The 18,512-nt window shown below is 42.4% G+C and overlaps 1 protein-coding gene across 1 annotated transcript in view; it reads right to left on the reverse strand.

The window, feature by feature from the left end:
* Positions 1-1,083: 1,083 nt before the first annotated feature.
* The window catches only part of NUDT15 (nudix hydrolase 15), a 66,727-nt gene continuing 49,298 nt past the window's right edge, over positions 1,084-18,512 (reverse strand). Inside the window, exon 3 of the mRNA XM_086934990.1 lies at positions 1,084-5,689. Coding sequence (XP_086791116.1) covers positions 5,553-5,689 — 137 coding nt within the window. The 3' untranslated portion in view covers positions 1,084-5,552. The remainder of the gene's footprint in view (positions 5,690-18,512) is intronic.

The raw sequence follows: 18,512 nt of genomic DNA on the forward strand, positions 1-18,512 counted from the left end.
TATCCTGTTAAAAGGTGCAGGACCTCATTTTAAAACGCATTTTGGCAATACAGAGTCATATCTGTTTATATACAGCGATACATTCACATCAGTGTTAGCGCAGTCTCATATTCCTATGGAGAGACCATATTTAAACCACAGCGATAGTACTTCATGCTACACCGCAAGGAAGCCTTTTACCTAAGGCGGAAAAACAGTACCCACTGTCCAGTTTGGATGTAGAAAAAAGGTGCCAATCGGTGCACACCATTGACTGTTGAGTGACAGACAAAAAAGGACATGCTTTAAACCTTAATGTATCTATTGTGAGGAGAAAAACAGCTACATATCGTTAGAGGTGATTGAATGCTTACCTATATGGGAAGAGTAGTAGTCTCTATCCGAGTAGTTTAATTAGAAGACACCGCTCTGTAGAATCTATTAAAAACAGTTGTTAAAGGTATGCCTTGGCCCTAGCTGCATTAAAAAGTGTACTATCAATAACACGAATCATCGCATGACTTACCAAATTGGTGATCGGTGAGTCGTAGTATTGTACGCGTCCCGCTTTCAGAAATCGGTCCACTTTTCGGGCTGTAAAACGGCTCGGTTTTATTGGGACGGCTTCTACTCAGTGGTCTAGACAACAGACCATCATCACTCCACAATATTGGAAAAAGCGTGGCGGACATCTTAAAGTATCTATGTTCCACATTATTAACAACACAATGCACAACCATAATTGAGTAGGTGTTGTATAAATGTAATTACTACACCAAGGATTGAATTACGCAAATTCAACATGTATGGCTAAATTCATATAGAGCCTTGAACCAGCAGCTTCTCTTAATCACGTATTTGTTTAACGTGTGGCTGCCAACTAAGAGCGTCCATGTACTGCATTGTTCACTGAAACAAAGGACACGCGGCTGCCATCTTAAAGTGTGCAGCTATGGCTTAGATCGACCTTTCAAGAGTTGAGTTTCACAGATTGAGCGTATTGAGCTACAGCTTGAAATAAGCTTTAGAGTTGAGCTTTGCAACAACGTGAGAACCGTTTTGAAATAATAAAGGGACACCCAAAGTGTAAACACAGAGGAAGAATACAAATCGAATGTTCAAATTTAATATATACATATAGGTATACAGCAGAATCATGGTGGTTTGCAATACCACATAATGTTGACATTTTCATGAAATCAGATTTACAGATTCACAAGAAGGCATTAAACTCTTTCAAATAAACTAAGATGTATTGCTCGAATGGTTACAACAATACTCACTTAGTGATTAAGCATGTTCCTTCAAAATGTGTTATACATTTTATACAGTTAACATGTGCAATAGTTTTTACATTCAAAGAGCAACAGGATCCAGAGACAGTGAAACAATGGTGGACTGTATCCACTGTTTACAAAAGTATCAGAACTGGTGACAATACATAACGTATTACTTTCAACAGATACACGCAAATGTGTCCCATTCAATTGCTGAATTGAGTCCCTTAGTAATACAGTCTGTACGGCAAATCCATTGATTTTCTTTAAAGTTAAAATACGATCCACATTTGCCTGTCTAATTGAGGGCCTGACTACTTCTATCACCCACCATATCATATCTTTCTCTGAATGTTTTGCCTGACAATAATGTTCGACTAGGGATGCATTTTCCACCTTACATCGAATCCTCGATTGGTGTTGAAGAATACGTTTTTTACTATTTGAGTGGTTTTGCCTATATAATACAGGCCACAAGGACACTGGACACCGTACACCACGTTTCTTGTATTACAATTAGAAAAATACTTAATGGTAGTCTTATGTCCATTTAACTCAAAAGACTTCATAGTTCTGGAGCACATATTACACTTATGGTGACCTACTACAGGGATTAACTGTCTCATGTTGTCCACTACATGAGTGTAAGATGTGTCATATGCATGCGCAGGTCGATCCTTTAAGATGGAAAAGGGTTTCTCAATTAATTCTGGAAGTCCAGCCAGCAGGGACCAATGTTTGTTAACTATTTTCTTAATGCTGTTAGTTGTTCTAAATGTAGTCACACAGACTAACTGTGGTTGAGTCGATTTATGCTTTACTTGCAGCAGCGCGTCACTGTTATACCACGCGTGTTTCAGATAACTTTTGAGGAGTTTGTCTGGATAACCAAGTGCTCTTAGCTTTTCTTTAAGTTTTTTTGCCTCCAAAAAATAGTCCTCCCTTCTTGAACAATTTCTGCATAGACGCAGGAACTGCCCGAAGGGTAGACCATCCTTGAGAGCTTGAGGGTTTTGGCTATTATATTTCAACAGCGTATTCCTTGCTGTAGGTTTAGTATATAGATTGGTAAAGAGCAAATAATTGCTGTCAACTTTGATTGAAATATCTGAAAAATTCATACTGTTGTTGTCGGATTCTAATTTAAATTTTAAATGTGGATTCCTAGAAATAATCCAATCATGAAATTGAAGTAGCAGATCTTCACTACCTCTCCAACTACGTCGTCTATATACCTTAGCCAACAAATGATGTTAGACATGAAAGGATTTAGAGTATCATACACAAACTTCTGTTCAAAATCTGAAACATAGATGTTAGCTATATCAGGGGCATAAACAGCCCCCATCGCAACACCTCCTAGTTGTTGGTAAAACGTATTCTCAAATAAGAAAAAGTTCTCACACAAGGAAACTCCGACACATTCAATAATAAAGTTGGTCGGGACATTATGTGGTCTAGGTCGACTTTCCAAAAGTTGTTCAATGATATTTAAAGCCTCTATCTGTGGGATGTTGGTATATAGGCTTTCAAAATCCAAATTGAACAGAGAAAGAGTACACAAAATTGTTGAATAGCACAAAGCTTCACCAAACGTCGCAAAATGTAAAGAGGGGTCCAAATATGCAAATGAAGTGCAAAGGAGCCAGAATGCATAAAGGATCCAAGTTTATACCAGTAGTTCACAAGTGGGATCAAACGGGTGGTTTTCAACCACATTGATCACTGCTGTTGTGTCCCTGATGTAAGTTGCTGCCTCTGTGGCAAATGGGCGAATAAAAAAGTCCGCATATTGGGCTAATGGCTTCAGAATAGAATTGCAACTCGAGAATCGGTCTTCCGTGAGGTGTAATGGCATTCTTGTGTACCTTCGATAGAATGTATATTACCGGTACAGTTGGTGATTTGTTGATCAAAAAGGAAGCCTCCTTCTCGCTAAGCCAACCACCATCATGCCCCTGTCGACTAAGAATAGAGATGGTATTAGGCAGGCGGTTGGTGGGATTGCCCGTCAGCTTCTTGTAGAATGTTTCTATAGACAGTTGTTTTAGCAACTCCACTCTATAGGCCTCTTTATCCCAGAGGACAATACCTCCACCTTTATCTGCTGGCTTGATTATAGTACCAGGAAGGGTATGGAGATGTTGGAGAGATTTATGCTCATCTTTTGGAAGATTATATTTTACAAAAGGTGTCTCAAAAAAATTCTCAATTTCAGTAATTATGGCGTTCTCAAAGTTATAATCTCTTTCGCAACCATTGCATTGGTCGGAAAAAATGTTGAACGGTTACGTAAATATGATGGCACGTGATGACGTCACTGCTTTAATTCCTCTGGAAACGTCATGTAGAGTATTTGAATTGGTGTATCCAAACCAATTCAAGATGGCCACCGTGCGTGAGCACGTGATGATGTCAACCCCAGTAACGAATCCGAATAATTAAAAGATGCAGTGACGTGAGCAGCCAGACAGCGAGAGTGAGCATGCTTGAGACGCTGCTCGAGCCAGCAAGTGACTAAGAGGTGCGGGAAATGCCGGAAAAGATCCGAAATGTCCCAATGATCTCCAAAGCGAGACCCGATAAGAAGCAGGCAGTTGTTCCAAAGCTGACAAGCAGCAGGAAGGTTTCCTAACGGAACAGAGGAAGAGTGCACAAAATTGTTGAGTAGCACAAGCTTCACCAAACGTCGCCAAATGTAAAGAAGGGCCCAAATATGCAAATGAAGTGCAAAGGAGCCAGAATGCATAAAATATCCAAGTTTATTTCAGAGTCTACTGAGCCCATGGGAGCGCGACTCCCTTCACTGCTGGTTAAAGTCCAACTGCCCTAACAGTAGCAACGAACAGGTGAACCACCACAGGTCCACATTCAAGTACAAACATGCTTACACCGTAGTTAATGGCGCGTGCATGCCACCATCTACGACAGACTGGGGAGAAGAGCACGCGCCATTACAAGCGTAAGTATGGCAGAACATTACAGCATGTTAGAGAAGCTTGCTTCTTCATGCACTGATGTTCCTCAACCAAACTCTACTGAACTTCTTCTTCAGTATGATCTATTTATTTTGCAAAAAACAGAAATTGTCATGTAACAATAAACAGAGAACCTGAGAAATCTCTAATTAACTGACTGCGGGCGAACAATACTCAAACTAGAGTGACTTGAGATGAACATAGGGGATGTAAGGAATGAAAGCATACAAATAGGGTTGGCTACTAAGCAAGAGTTTAGCTGCATCTGTGATTCCCAGTAAGTATGAAACATAAATTATATTTATTTGTAGGGTAACCACCTCCCTCAATGTTATTTTGTACATAGTTTTCAGTCCTAGGCTTTTGTACAATACCCTGATACATTCTGGACGTTGTGGTCTTATTTTGCTTCCACTGAAGTAATTAGACTACCAAATCTGACATCAATGATTTGTAGGTTAAAGTTCAGGATGGGATACAGTGTCTGTAAATACCTAGATTCATGCAGTTAACCAGTTAATTTGATTTAACTTGCATATTTCATATGTTGTGCACTCTCTATCTACAACTATTTGTCCATACGTAGTAACATGTTAATTATAGAATTGTTCCTACTAGGCATGTGCGAAATTAAGCAGAAATAACTGGAAAATGTTAGTTATTGCTACATTGTTCATTGTACAGTATTATACTGCAGCATTCCTATAACTTATACTACCCTCTATGTGGGGCACTAAAGCGTTTATCTACAGGAGTAGCACGCTACGCCATGAAGGGTGTGTGGTTGGATGTGGTCTTTGCTTTGATCCTACGTGGGATGTGTTTCCATGTTGTACGTGATGACCACTGAGGTGCGGTTATTGTGTTATGGGACGCAGCAGGTAGCAGTGTGGTGCATAATGAAGTATGAGGGGGAGGTGTGCAGTTTTATGGTTGTCAGTATGCTGGTAGCTTTGAACATGCAGGTCCCTTTATGATATTTTATATTATATAGTCTACTTATCTGGATACTGCACTGGGGTGTCCAATCTAAGATTTTGTGTATAGATGTTAATGTCCGAGGACTTGGTCTGCAGAGGGAAATAAAGGCCTTAATCTACACAGGCATAGCAAACAGAAAAGGCCCAACGCACAATTTATAAGAGCCAAAAGTTAAAACATTTTTAAACATATTCCAACATTTTCCAACGGGTTCAAGCCAAGTTCAGTTGTCGACGTCGATAATGCCCTCGAATCTGATAATGCATCAGAGTTGTGTATTATAAGAAACCTTCTTTTCAAACCAATGATAACATCTTTCGATGAAGTCTTGCGCCATCTAGCGGCTGTTCGGTGTGTTTCTAAGATGATCAAAATCTTCATTGAAAGGATTGTAACCTTGCTGTCTCAAACAAGCCAAAGCATAGAAAAGCTGGTCCGCTGGAGGGAACTCTTCCCATTTAGTCCATTTCCAACCTGCGAGGAAGCCAGAAAATTAAGCAATTTAGAAATCTGTTAAAAGCTAAACAGGATTCCCTCCTTCATATTGTACATCACAACAGAACACCACTGAACTTCGTTTTAAAAGCAATTACATGGTATGCCCACACGTGAATGCAAAGCTGATTTCTGTCTATTTCAGTCAGTAATTAGCAAAAATACTGCTTGTACGTCTGTCCGTCCAGTGCCGTAGTGTCCAAGACGTGAAGAAGGCTTACATGCTCTCAGGGCACTGTGGAGAAGAATCGCAAACAGAAGGCAAAGAAGGGTTGCGCTTACACCGTAGAGTCCCAGAGTCCCTCAGAAACAGTGGCGGCTGGTGATCTTTAAAAGTGGTAAAGCATAATCCTCGCCATGCTTCCAGTGAGAGAGCAAAGCGAACCTTACTACTTCTAAGGGGTGTTGGGTGTTTCTGTATTAAAACAATTTTGAAATAAAGAAATTGGATCGAATAGTGCATTTCAAACCACAATTTCCACATAAACTTGCTAAAATACCAGAGGGCACTTCTGAAAAGATATCAGTACCTCCAATATGTGCCAGTGTACCCAATGGTTACCACAAGTCCAACTCCATTATTCCTTCTTCGCTATATGGTAAAAATGATCTCCATTATGCCATTACCACCTTTTTGTGATGGGTGCCACACAGATGCCATGGGTGCTGCCTTATGCCAAGAATAATATACCATATATGCCTTTAGCAGAATTTTGCCGTTGGTGCCACCTAAAACTATGAGAGAATCGTACGCAAACGATTTACAGTATGTCAGGGCCAGAGTTTTCTCATAGTTTCTCTTACGCTCCCCCAAATACACCATGGAAAACCCTCCTTGAGGCTAAGAATTTGCTCCAGCAGTTTACTATAATTGTTCTATACACCGAGAACTGCCTTCCATATCCTAAGCTCTGCTTTGGGCCATTTGTGTTCTTATATGGTAAGAATTACCTCCAGTATGCCAGGGCCTTCAATTTCGCCAATAACGGCCACCATTATGCCAGTGTCACAATGTTGCCATGGTAACCTCCATAGTATTACCTTACCTAGGCCATAGCCTTCATCAGATGCTCACGCCTAAAACACAAACACACACTCCACCTCACTCTTTCTATTTCACTCCTCACTTACACCCCCTTGCCCACTCTCACTCCTTCTTACTCATACTCACTAACATACTCTAATTCCTCACTTAATCTAACTCACCTACACTCCCAGTCCATCACACGCCTACTCTCTCAATCATACTCCCTCATTTCCCTCACCCCCACTCACTGATTTTCATTCAAACACACACACTCACTCTTTCCCACTCACTGGCTCTCAATTCCCCTATTAACTCCCACACTCTCATACTCACTCCCACTCACTGACACAAACAGAGCAACACCACTGCATTTTTCTGTAATTCCACTGCTTCCTAGATTGCCACTCCTCCGTGGCAGTAATTGCACAGGAATCCATAGCTGGCAATAGCATGCAGCAAGTCATGATTCGCCAGTCAGAGGAGCAGGGCCAGGATGAGCAGAGGAAGACCCTTCCTAAGCCCCCTGCCAGCTTCAGCTGGGGCTGGGCGCACAGCTCCACCAGAAGCTGGGGAAGGGCTTGAGATTTCGCCCATGCTGCTTGCTGCGGCCTCTCGCGGGGAACATGGATGCACCGAGGTTCACCCAGACAGCCCCGGATATACTGTGCTGCCCGAGCCCTGCACAGCATGGCTCCTAAATACAACGTAGTGTGCCAGCATGAGGGGCCGTGGTTGAATTATGCCCCTCAGACATCTATTTGCAGATTGACGTTTTCTTAATCCGCGCTTTGTATCTGGATCGTCGCTCCCCTCCTCCTCGGTTCAGGAGCCTCGAGAAGCCAAGAGGACTGACCTGCGACCAATGTTCACGAAAACATGAATGTCATATTTTCATATACATTGGTAAATGAAATAAATAGCAGTGAAGGTACATAGAGGGGGGCACTATGTGGCACTCACAGGGGACAGAGCACCACCCAAAAGCCCCTGCTGAGGAGTCGCCTCTAATCATAAAGTGCCTTCAAACTGAAGTCAGTGAGAATAAACCTCAGTACTCAACATTGCAAACAAAGGTTTTTCTTTTACTGAATATAACAGCAAAGAGAAGCCGTTTGCACGATGTAGTTAGAGGGTACACAGCTAGTTAGAGGGTCAACACATCCCTTCTGGTGTATCCAATATGAACACTGTAATAACCCCAGTGGTGGGTAGGAGCTTCTGCCTAGGGCTGCTCATCAGCCTGATCACCGATGGTGCCAATATACCAACACTTGAGGGCTCCATCAATTGGTCTTGGTGACCTTTAGGACATTCTTGAGGATGTCAATGTAGGATGGTGGTGCTCTCCCAACATAGCAGGTGCATTTCCCTGTGCCTCCCACTCAACTAACATCTCATGAAGTTGCCGTTAGGAACTACGAACCCCTACCCAATTGTCCTGCTCCTTCATTCGCACACTCTGTTGGCTAGCCTGCTGCACTCAGATGTCGTTGAAGTTAGGGAATGGGGGACACAACTCCTCTGGTCACTCGCAGGGGCAGCATGCCTGGGCAATCCAGGGATTCCAGTGAGGATTCTGACAGTGATAAGCTTGTTAAGCATAGCTTGAGGAACATTATGCCAATCCCGGGCCTCTCTTCACAACACCGCTTCCCACTGGAGCACCGCATATTTTGAGGGAATTCAGACTATGATAGAGGATAGCAACTGCTCAAACAAGCATTAGAAATGCAATAGGTCTCGGATTTATTTGAGTTAGAGGAAATGGCATTGTTAATGGCAATGTCTTTTCGCCATGTGTTATGGAGTGTATGTATGTAGTGTGTAATGGAGTTATGTGGTTTGGATTGGAATTGTAGCAATGGTAGCATGCTGACCTTTAGATGGTTATGTTTAAAAGTAAAGTTTGCAATACTGCTATTAGTACAATAGTTAATTGTGGATTCGTTAACAATTGATGTGTGTAGTGATGGCTGTTGGTGTGCACTGACGGGTGGTGGTGTGTGCCTGGTGAAAGCGTGCACTGACGGGTGGTGGTGTGTGTATGCCTGCTGAAAGTTTGCACTGATGGTTGGTGGTGTGTGTGTGCGCCTGGTGAAAGCGTGCAGTGACGGCTGGTGGTGTGTGTGAGCGTGGTGAAAATTTGGAGGGTGGAGTTGGAGGGTGGACAGTATTATACCTCTACTTGTACTTTGTTCGCTGTTGTAACCTGCACACATGTCACTTTTTGCTCCTGTATTGCACAGTTTGCTACCTCTTGTATTTTTGTTTGCTCACAACTGTCACTTTTGCGCCTTGTAACTTAAAGTTTGCTGTTCTACTTTGTTCACTTGTAATTTTCTCCTCATGTATCATTACTGTTCCTATTGTTGGAGTTGGAGGGTGGACCTGGACTTGGAGAGTGGACTTTGAGTTTGAGGGTAGAGTTGGAGTTTGAGGGTAGAGTTGGAGTTTGAGGGTAGAGTTGGAGTTTGAGGGTAGAGTTGGAGTTTGAGGGTAGAGTTGGAGTTTGAGGGTAGAGTTGGAGTTTGAGGGTAGAGTTCTGCACTCACACTGCACTCTGCACTCTGCACTCACACTGCACTCTACCACAATCTGCACTCTGCACCCTATGCACTCTACAACCTGCACTCACAATCTGCACTCACAATCTGCACTCTGGTGTTTGGGCTTGGCGCAGCCATATTTCAAGAAAAACCTCGGCCTCGCGCGCGCCACTGCCGGCATATTTTTTGAATTATCGCGGCCGAGAGAAGATGCGCTGACAGGGAGAGAGCTCCATGAAATGGATTTTAAAAAAACGCAGTGGTGCACGAGCGCCCAGCATATGTCTTCAATTATCTCCCGCCGTGACGCCGAGATAATTGAAGATATATGGCCTTCTGGTGCACGTAACAGACACCAATGGGGCATAGGCGGAGCTACTCGACCGCCTATGGCCTATTGCGTGTTCTGTTTCTAAACCACACGCACGCGAAGACCAATTGCATTGCAGATAGCAAAAAAAAAACACAAAAATTCATGAGCAGCCTGGAATTCGTTGGTACGTTTATCGGAGCCCTGAGAATAGGACTCTGGCCACGCCCACTGCTAATGCAGTGGGACGGTAGGCCTGAGACCTAAAAAGGAGCCATAAATATGCTCCAAGCATTCACTGGCACCTTTCTCATTGCTAGAACTTCCGCCTGACTTCTCGCAAGATCCAAGAGGCTATCTTGGGTGTGGCTCCTTTGGATAAAGTATTGAAGGGGCTGAATACAATGAGGGACTCTCTGTGACACCATTTTTGCCACTATGCTAGTTAATTCTGACATGGTACTGTACTCTACATATTTTAAATCTAAACATGATCTCTAAAATTGTCCTAAAGTTAAAAATGGTGCTATGTAAAGCACTCTGTTACCTCCTGCACTGTAATAAGATAACTAAATAAAAACGAGCACTACGTTTGGGCAAATATATATATATTTTAATACAACAAAGTTACCATTATCATGTAGCTAGTTCAATCATTAAGAAGACCACATATGTTCGCTTTATCTGGGCTGACCCACACTAATGAAAAGTGACTTTGGTTTTGCAGTACTTCAACATTTGATCAGTGTTGGGCCTGGCCCTGTTTGCAGGGTTATCCCCAAACCTTTTGCCTTCCTCCTCCTATTTTGTCTGACTTTATTTTGTTGGTTGTAGGACTCTGGGCACTTTACCACTGCTAAAGTGCATCTGCTCTCTGTCTAAATTGTATAGGCGATTGGTCTATCCATGATTGGCATATTTGATTTACTAGTAAGTCCCTAGTAAAGTGCACTACAAAGACATTCCTGTGAAGTTTGCCTACTTCAAAGGCAAAAACTGGTATAAGTACTGGCGCTGTGACACCACAACTTCAGAACATTTCTGAAATAACAGGACATTTTACCAGGAAAAAGAGCTGGATGCTGTAGGAGGAGACTGACACTCTGCCTGTTGCTTTGTGTGTTGGCCTGCTGCTTCTGTCCTGTGAGTGAAAGGGCTAGAATTTGCAGCCCCATAACTCCTCTGCTGAGAGTTCTGACCTGCCAAGTGGTCTCAAATCCAGTTCTATGCCCTTGGAGGCGACTTGGCTTCTAAGAACGAAGAAAATCCAATCATCAACCTTCAGCTCCCGTTTATCAGATGCAGCACCGCTGTGTGGCTGAAGACTTGATGCAGCGCCTGCCATCCAGCTGAAAGATCATTGCAACTCGAGTCCCAAGCACTGCATCACTGACATCCTTGGCACATGCTCCGACTCCAGCACAGGCCCTGCTGTGCGGCTGAAGAAAAATCGACACCTGCATATTGGCTGTGAAATCTATGCGCCCGTTTCACTGCCGCATGACACATAAAATCTGGTTTTTCGACGCATTGCCTCTGGGCTCCACGTTCTTCATCTCCCCTGATAGTAACGAACCGAAGCATCACATCCCCTGGCAGTAAGGAACCATTGTCACCTCAAATGGGAGTAAGGAACCGACGCATCTCTTTTGCTTTTCTGGCACCTCACCTCCACTGCACCAGTTTTTATCTTTGATTTTGGCGCATCTCCAGTACTTTCTGTTAAAAGTGAAGCATCCATAGTGTACTGAACTAATTTAAACCTTTTTAAAGTGATTTTTGTACGTGTGTAAGTTGGATTATTGTCGTCTTGGTCTAGTTTTATTCAGATAAATATTGGTTATTTTTCTAAACTGGTGTGGTGTCTGTTTGTATTGTTCTCACTGTATTACAGTGTGTGTTTGTACAAATGCTTTACACATTGCTTCTGAGATAAGCCTGAATCTTCATGCCAAGCTGCCAAGGGGGTGAGTAGAGGTTATCTTAGCTGTGTGACTCCCTTACCCCGACTAGAATACGGGTCCCCACATGGATAAGGTGCAAACCTCTGCCACCTAGAAATCCCATTTCTACCAAAAGGCTTTGATGAGGAGTACTCAATACTATCAAGCATTCTCTTTGTTAGGTAAAATGTATCACAAGAGGAATTTGGGAAAATCAGAAAAGTTAGCTGTTTGGACTATAGTAGACACAATGGCGCTGGAGGAAATAATACTAAGAAGAGTTCACAGGGGGGTGAGTGTCTAACAGGTGAGGTAGCCATTCCCATCTGGCCTGGTTCAAGGAATAGCCCAGTACTTATGAGGAAGGATATGTGCTCAAGAAACACACTGGAAAGAAGAAACCATTAGAAGGGAACTTACCTTCTGTGGAGCAGGCTGAGAAGAAGGTGCTGGAAAAATCAAAAGTGTGTTCTAATTTCAGGATGGAGGAAAGGGGTCAAAAATCTATCCAAGTGCAATATGCTGATTTTGGGAGTCACCTTCGATAAACTGACGGGAAACACCTTGCTTACCTAGCGTCTCTAGAGGGTTATGTTTAAGGATGCACTGACCCACTAACATTAAATCCGTAACATACAATGGAGAAAGGATTGAGGTACTGATCTTCTTTGAAGAACAGACAATAAATTACAGAGTTGTATGGGTCTGGTTGCAATTAAAGTCCAAAAGTAGGTTTTATAACTAACTTGCAGCACAAACCAAAGAAACTATCTATCTATATCTCTCTCTATATTATATATATATATATATATATATATATATATATATATATATAAAATTCACACAAGGTTGCCTCTATAGAAACACCACACCTGGGGAGTCAATCCTCCATCATGCCGGAAAAGTGAAACTGTCCCCAACTGTCATCGAATTCAAGCGCCAAACATGTTTCGGACTGGGTCGTCCTTAATCACTGGCAAGAAAAAAGCAAACAGCCGCTGATTGTGGGGATACTTGCCTTCTTTTTTGAAAAAAGACCCGCCCCACTGGGCAATACAAGTTTGGCGCTTGAATTCAATGAAGGTTGGGGCCAGTTTCACTGTTGCCGGCGTGATGGAGGATTGACTCCCCAGGTGTGGTGTTTCTATAGGGGATATATATATATATATATATATATATATATATATATATATTCCACTGCTTGGCTCGCTTCCCCTTCGCTAGGCGCTCCTTGGTTCTCGGTCGCGTTTCTCCTGCGGTTGAGCCAACCGCTGTTAATTTGCACAGGGTCTCCCCGGTCCCGGGGAGGGGTGGAGTCGCTGAAAGACGGAACTGACACGCTTTTTTCAGTAGTGGTTGTTTATTTCATCAATCGTGTGGGGGATTAAACAACAAAAAGCAACCAACGCGTTTCGACAGCGTCCGCTGTCTTGATCACGGTCAGTTTGGGAAAGGAGCTCACAGTTTTTGTAAAGCACACAAAGCATTAGGTTACACCCCTTAGTAATTGGTCCCACCCACAACCCGAGGTGTTATGGGATATGTAGTTCTGGTCCATGTTATGTTGCCGTTTGGCTGAATGTATAAGGGTGCCAATGGTTGGTATGCTGGTTCAATTAAAGTTAACACTTGATCCCCATGCGTTTTATTGAGAATGCATTTGATGTGGGTGTTTGTGAAACCTTTATGAGTTTTTGAGTCCCGCCCCCCAGTGGGCTGACTTGTGTCTCTGTTTCCCCTTAGTTGTGTGTTATTTCTTTCCCAATATTAACCCGACTATGATCTATGTTATAAATAACATTGCATACAGTTCAGTACAATAGTGCGGGTGCCGTTCATCAGACTTGGTTATGCCGGTTTTCCGGGGTGTAAATACTGCCCTCTAGTGGGCTGTTTAAGAGATTGTGTTCTTTACGTGTGAGCATAGTTCAGTGAGGGGAAGTGAGGTAAAAAATTTTTTTCAAAACAATAAGTTAAAATAGTTCATGGTTAGCAGGAAGTTACATAAGAGTTCATTTTGGTTATAGATGTATATACAGTTCTTCCGACTGATTGAGCCCAAACGGAATCATAGTCCTGAAACTTAGGATATGTTTGGATTCTTTCCGTCGTAGTTCCTTCTCATTGTGTCCACCCCTTGTTGATGGATTTAGGGTTTCAATACCCCAGAAACGCAGTTTCTTCCAATCTCCTTCGTGGTTTAGCTCCATATGTTTAGCGACAGCATTGCTTCTGTCCCTGTGTATTGTCGCTCTGACATGTTCTAGTATCCGTTTTTTTAGCTCACAGATTGTGCTGCCTATATATTTGAGCTTACATGGACATTCAATCATGTACACTGTGTTTTTGCTGTTGCAGGTGATACATTCTTTGATTTTCCACGATTTATTGTTGGGCATTGGTATTTCGGTGGTTGGCTTGGCTATTTCGCAGATCTTACAGTTGTAGCATTTTACAAAGCCCTTCGTTTGCAGCCATGATTTTTTGTTGGAGATTTGGAAATGACTGTGGATTAGTTTATCCTGCAGGTTCTTGGCCCTTCTGTATGTCACAATGGGGTGGTTGCCCATTTTTTTACCTATTATTGGATCTAGCTGTAAAAGTTTCCAATTTCTTCTCAGAATTTGATTCACTTGTTTCGTTTCTTGACTGTAATTTGTTATAAATCTGATTGGTTCTTCTTTTGTTGGTTCCGAGGTGTCCTTTGGTTTTAGGCAATCTTCCCTTGTTCTTGCATTGGCCTTTTCCCAGCACAGTTGGGTTGCTCGTTGGTTGTATTGTCTTTTATTGAAACGTCGCTTAGCAATGTTACTTTGTTTTTGCCACTGTTCTTCCTCACTGCAAATTCGCCTTAATCGTAAGAATTCCCCATAGGGGATGCTTGTTATGAGCGTCTGCTGGTGGAAGCTGGTGGCTTCTAGTGTCGAGTTTGTGGCAGTACTTTTGCGATGAAGGGTGGTTTGTATCTGATTGTTTCTGATGTACACTTCCGTGTCCAGGAAAACCGCTGCATCTTGACTAACGGTGTATGTGAATTTGATGCCAGGTGTGCTATTGTTTAAGATTTGGAAGTATTGTAAGAATTTGTCTTTTCCTCCGTCCCACACGATGAACAAACCATCTATAAATCTTTTCCAGATTTGGATGTGTTGTGTGAAAGTTTTTAGGTTGGTGTTCCAGGCCACTGTTTCCTCCCACCAGCCCATTGCGGTGCAGGCATAGTTAGGGCTAAAGGAAAAGCCCATGGCGGCTCCATTCTTTTGTCTGTACAAGGTTTCCCCAAACACGAAAAAGTTATTTTCAAGCAGATATTTAATCATGTTGAGCAACATGATGTTGTGGTGTTGGTAATGGATATTTCTTTCCTGAAGGGCACATTTGCAAGCCTCGAGACCCATGTTGTTGTCTATATTGGTATATAACGCAATTACGTCCATGGTAACCAGGATGTAATGTGGTTGCCATTGTATTGGATTCAGATTACAGAGAAAGTCTGTGGTGTCTTTTATATAGGATTTTAGTAGCTTCACGTGTGGGCTCAAATAAAAGTCTATGTAGTTGGATAGTGGCTCCATTAGAGAACCATTGGCTGACACAATAGGCCTCCCTGGTGGTTTGGTGGCATTTTTGTGGATCTTAGGCAGAAAGTATATAGTAGCCAATTTTGGGAAATCCACTGTCAGGTACTTTTTTTCATCAAAATCTAGAAGTTCTTCTTTTTCCCATTTTAGAATTTTTCCGTCCAATTCTCTTTTGATTTGGTCCATAGGGTTTTTGTCTATTTTTTCATAATAGAGTGTGTTCTCTAGTTGTTCCATCGCTTCAGCAATGTAAAGTTTTCGGTCCCATAGGACTATATTCCCGCCTTTATCGGCCGCTTTGATTTCAAAATTGTTGTTATTCCGCAATGAGTCTAAGGCTTCTCTTTCATTCCTGGTGAGATTGTCTTTTGTCTGATTTTTGATTTTAATGTTATATAAATCGTGAATTACTGCCTCTTGAAACATGTCAATTTTGTTTCCTGGTGGTAGTTGTGGGTAGAATTTCGATTTTGCTTTTAAGCCACTAGTTCCGGCTCCAAGTTGTGATATGGCTGTTTCTAAGTTGATTTCTTGGCCTTCTTGTGCATTTAAATTTAGGACAGTTAGGTATGCTTCTGACTCTTTTGCAAGAAGTGTTGATGTAAGTTTGGGCTGATTTTTTGTAATTTGTGGTTTATTTTTTCTTTCCGCGAAGAATTTTGCAAGCTTGATTTTTCTTATGTATAAGTATAAGTCTATTCTTGTTTGAGCCAGATTGAAGCGAGCTTTAGGACAGAAGTTGATCCCTTTCTTTAATAGAGAGATTTCTGCATCAGTGATTTCTTTTCCAGATAGATTAACTATTTGGAGTTCTTCATCTATTTCCCTCTCCTCTGTTTCATGAGTCTGGTTTCTGTTCCCACTTTTTCGCTTGTAGCCATTTCTCCGTCGGCCCCTCCTGGTGTGGATTTGTTGTATCTTGGTTGCCATCCTCTTCCTCTGCCCCTCGCTCGTCCGCGTGTATTTCTCTGCGCCCCGTGGTTCTGTTCCCATCTCTGTTGCGATAGTACAAGGCGCATGTCCCCTAAAAAAATCCTCTGTCCGGGGTCTAGATTTGTGTCGTCTTCACTCAAGTCTGCTGATGTTAAGGATGCCATACTTGAGGAGGAGCTGGCGGCGTTGGTTTTAGGTGGCCTGAAGGAGTCATATTTTCGTGCAAATGTAAATATGCGACCTTGCGCATAATCATTCGTGTCTCTTTCAAATTTGGTTTGTTTCCTTTGTCTGACTTCTTCTTCATGTTTTTCAATTTGCCTGTTTAATTCCTCTTTGAACTTGGTCATCTCTGTATTAAGTTTGATTGAATCCAGCTCTTTCTCCACTGTTCGCAATTGTTCCTTTATTTTCTCTAGAGCTATCTCAATATGTTTAACAAGAATTTTTATCAATCCCAGGGAAGAATTGAGCGTATGTTCCCCCCATTCTTGGAGTAGGTCATTAGTTACGTCCTGTTGGCTTGGCATTATCAATATTCGTAGCCCACGGGGCACTCTTTCCACTTCTAAATACTGTTGTAATGAAATCAGTTCCCAGGATTTGTTTATTTCCTTTTTATTCAATTTCTCCCATAGTCGGAGTTTTTCTTTAGTGTCATTCTTGTCTTGGTCTTTATTGCTCTCTGCTGGTTTAGCCTTATCCTGTTTACTGAACATAGTACCAATGAGTTCTTTTCTCTTAGCTTCCCGCTTATCCATCGTGAGTTTTTCTTATTTTTGTGTTTATATTCCCCCACCTTCGAGTATCAATCTAGATTTATTTGTTTTACTGGCGAGTCCGTCTTGTTTAATTTCGTCCTTTTCTGCTCGTGCTATTAATTTCTTGAATTGTATTAAATGACATCAGTTGAATAAGTAGTTGGATTCACTGAATCCCAAAGCACTGGCAGTGTTGGAGGATTTCAACCCAAGTAGCCGGTTTAGCGTGATGCTATCTTGATCCGGATTTTGAAAATCGGGCACATTCAAACAGTGTTCTGACCCGCGTACTCCAGCATTCATGCACTCTTACCTTGGAGTCTCCCTCCGTGGTAGGTGAATGGCCGCCTTCTTCCGCTGGTCGTCCGCTGTGAGGCCCTCTGTCTTCCGTAAGTGTCCCGGCGAGCACCTCGAAGAGCGATACGTATTCCACTGCTTGGCTCGCTTCCCCTTCGCTAGGCGCTCCTTGGTTCTCGGTCGCGTTTCTCCTGCGGTTGAGCCAACCGCTGTTAATTTGCACAGGGTCTCCCCGGTCCCGGGGAGGGGTGGAGTCGCTGAAAGACGGAACTGACACGCTTTTTTCAGTAGTGGTTGTTTATTTCATCAATCGTGTGGGGGATTAAACAACAAAAAGCAACCAACGCGTTTCGACAGCGTCCGCTGTCTTGATCACGGTCAGTTTGGGAAAGGAGCTCACAGTTTTTGTAAAGCACACAAAGCATTAGGTTACACCCCTTAGTAATTGGTCCCACCCACAACCCGAGGTGTTATGGGATATGTAGTTCTGGTCCATGTTATGTTGCCGTTTGGCTGAATGTATAAGGGTGCCAATGGTTGGTATGCTGGTTCAATTAAAGTTAACACTTGATCCCCATGCGTTTTATTGAGAATGCATTTGATGTGGGTGTTTGTGAAACCTTTATGAGTTTTTGAGTCCCGCCCCCCAGTGGGCTGACTCAAAAACACAAGTCAGCCCCAGTGCGGACGTTCGATCGCGCTAACGGGATTCGGACGTCCAACGGTCGTGAGCAGCACCAGCGAGGTAGCGCGCGCGACGACCGTTGGACGTTCGAAGCACGGAAGGGGTTAAGCACTGTCACTTTAAAAAGAGGTGTATCTCACAACATTGTTGTCATGTGATCAAGGCAGGGAGCTGCCGAAACGCATCGTGATGAATGGTGGCACAAATTAAATAAACTAAAAAAGAAGCACCAAATTGGGTCTACCTCGTCTCATTGCAAGTCTGTGGCGAAGTTGTGGAGGAGGCGAGCTTTTGAAGTATATATATATATTCACTGAAAGAACCATAGGTTTCAGGCCTTAATAGTTAGGAATTAGCATTTAAAAAACCATTGAAATTGCTCCTATATAGTTAGTTGTACTAACTATATTTCGCGCACCCGCAATCCACTGCTGATGATGTCACATATTAGATCATTCATGACATGGTCAGTGATATCACTGATGACATCTCAAATGACATCACTGCTGACATCATCCAGTGAATGTGGTTTGCTTCGGTATTTAAATATGCATTATATATATATATAGCAATTTGCATTGAAGAATGAGTGAATATATATAAATAAATATTTGGATGGAGGATTTAGTAGCAGTGTAATTGACTGTTTTCTTGACCAATTTATTATATTTCACTAAATATAGTGGATAGTGACTAAACTGTGTGAATATCTGTATCAC

This window comes from Lissotriton vulgaris, chromosome 8 (assembly GCF_964263255.1).
Source record: "Lissotriton vulgaris chromosome 8, aLisVul1.2, whole genome shotgun sequence".
Classification (NCBI taxonomy): Eukaryota; Metazoa; Chordata; class Amphibia; order Caudata; family Salamandridae; genus Lissotriton; species Lissotriton vulgaris.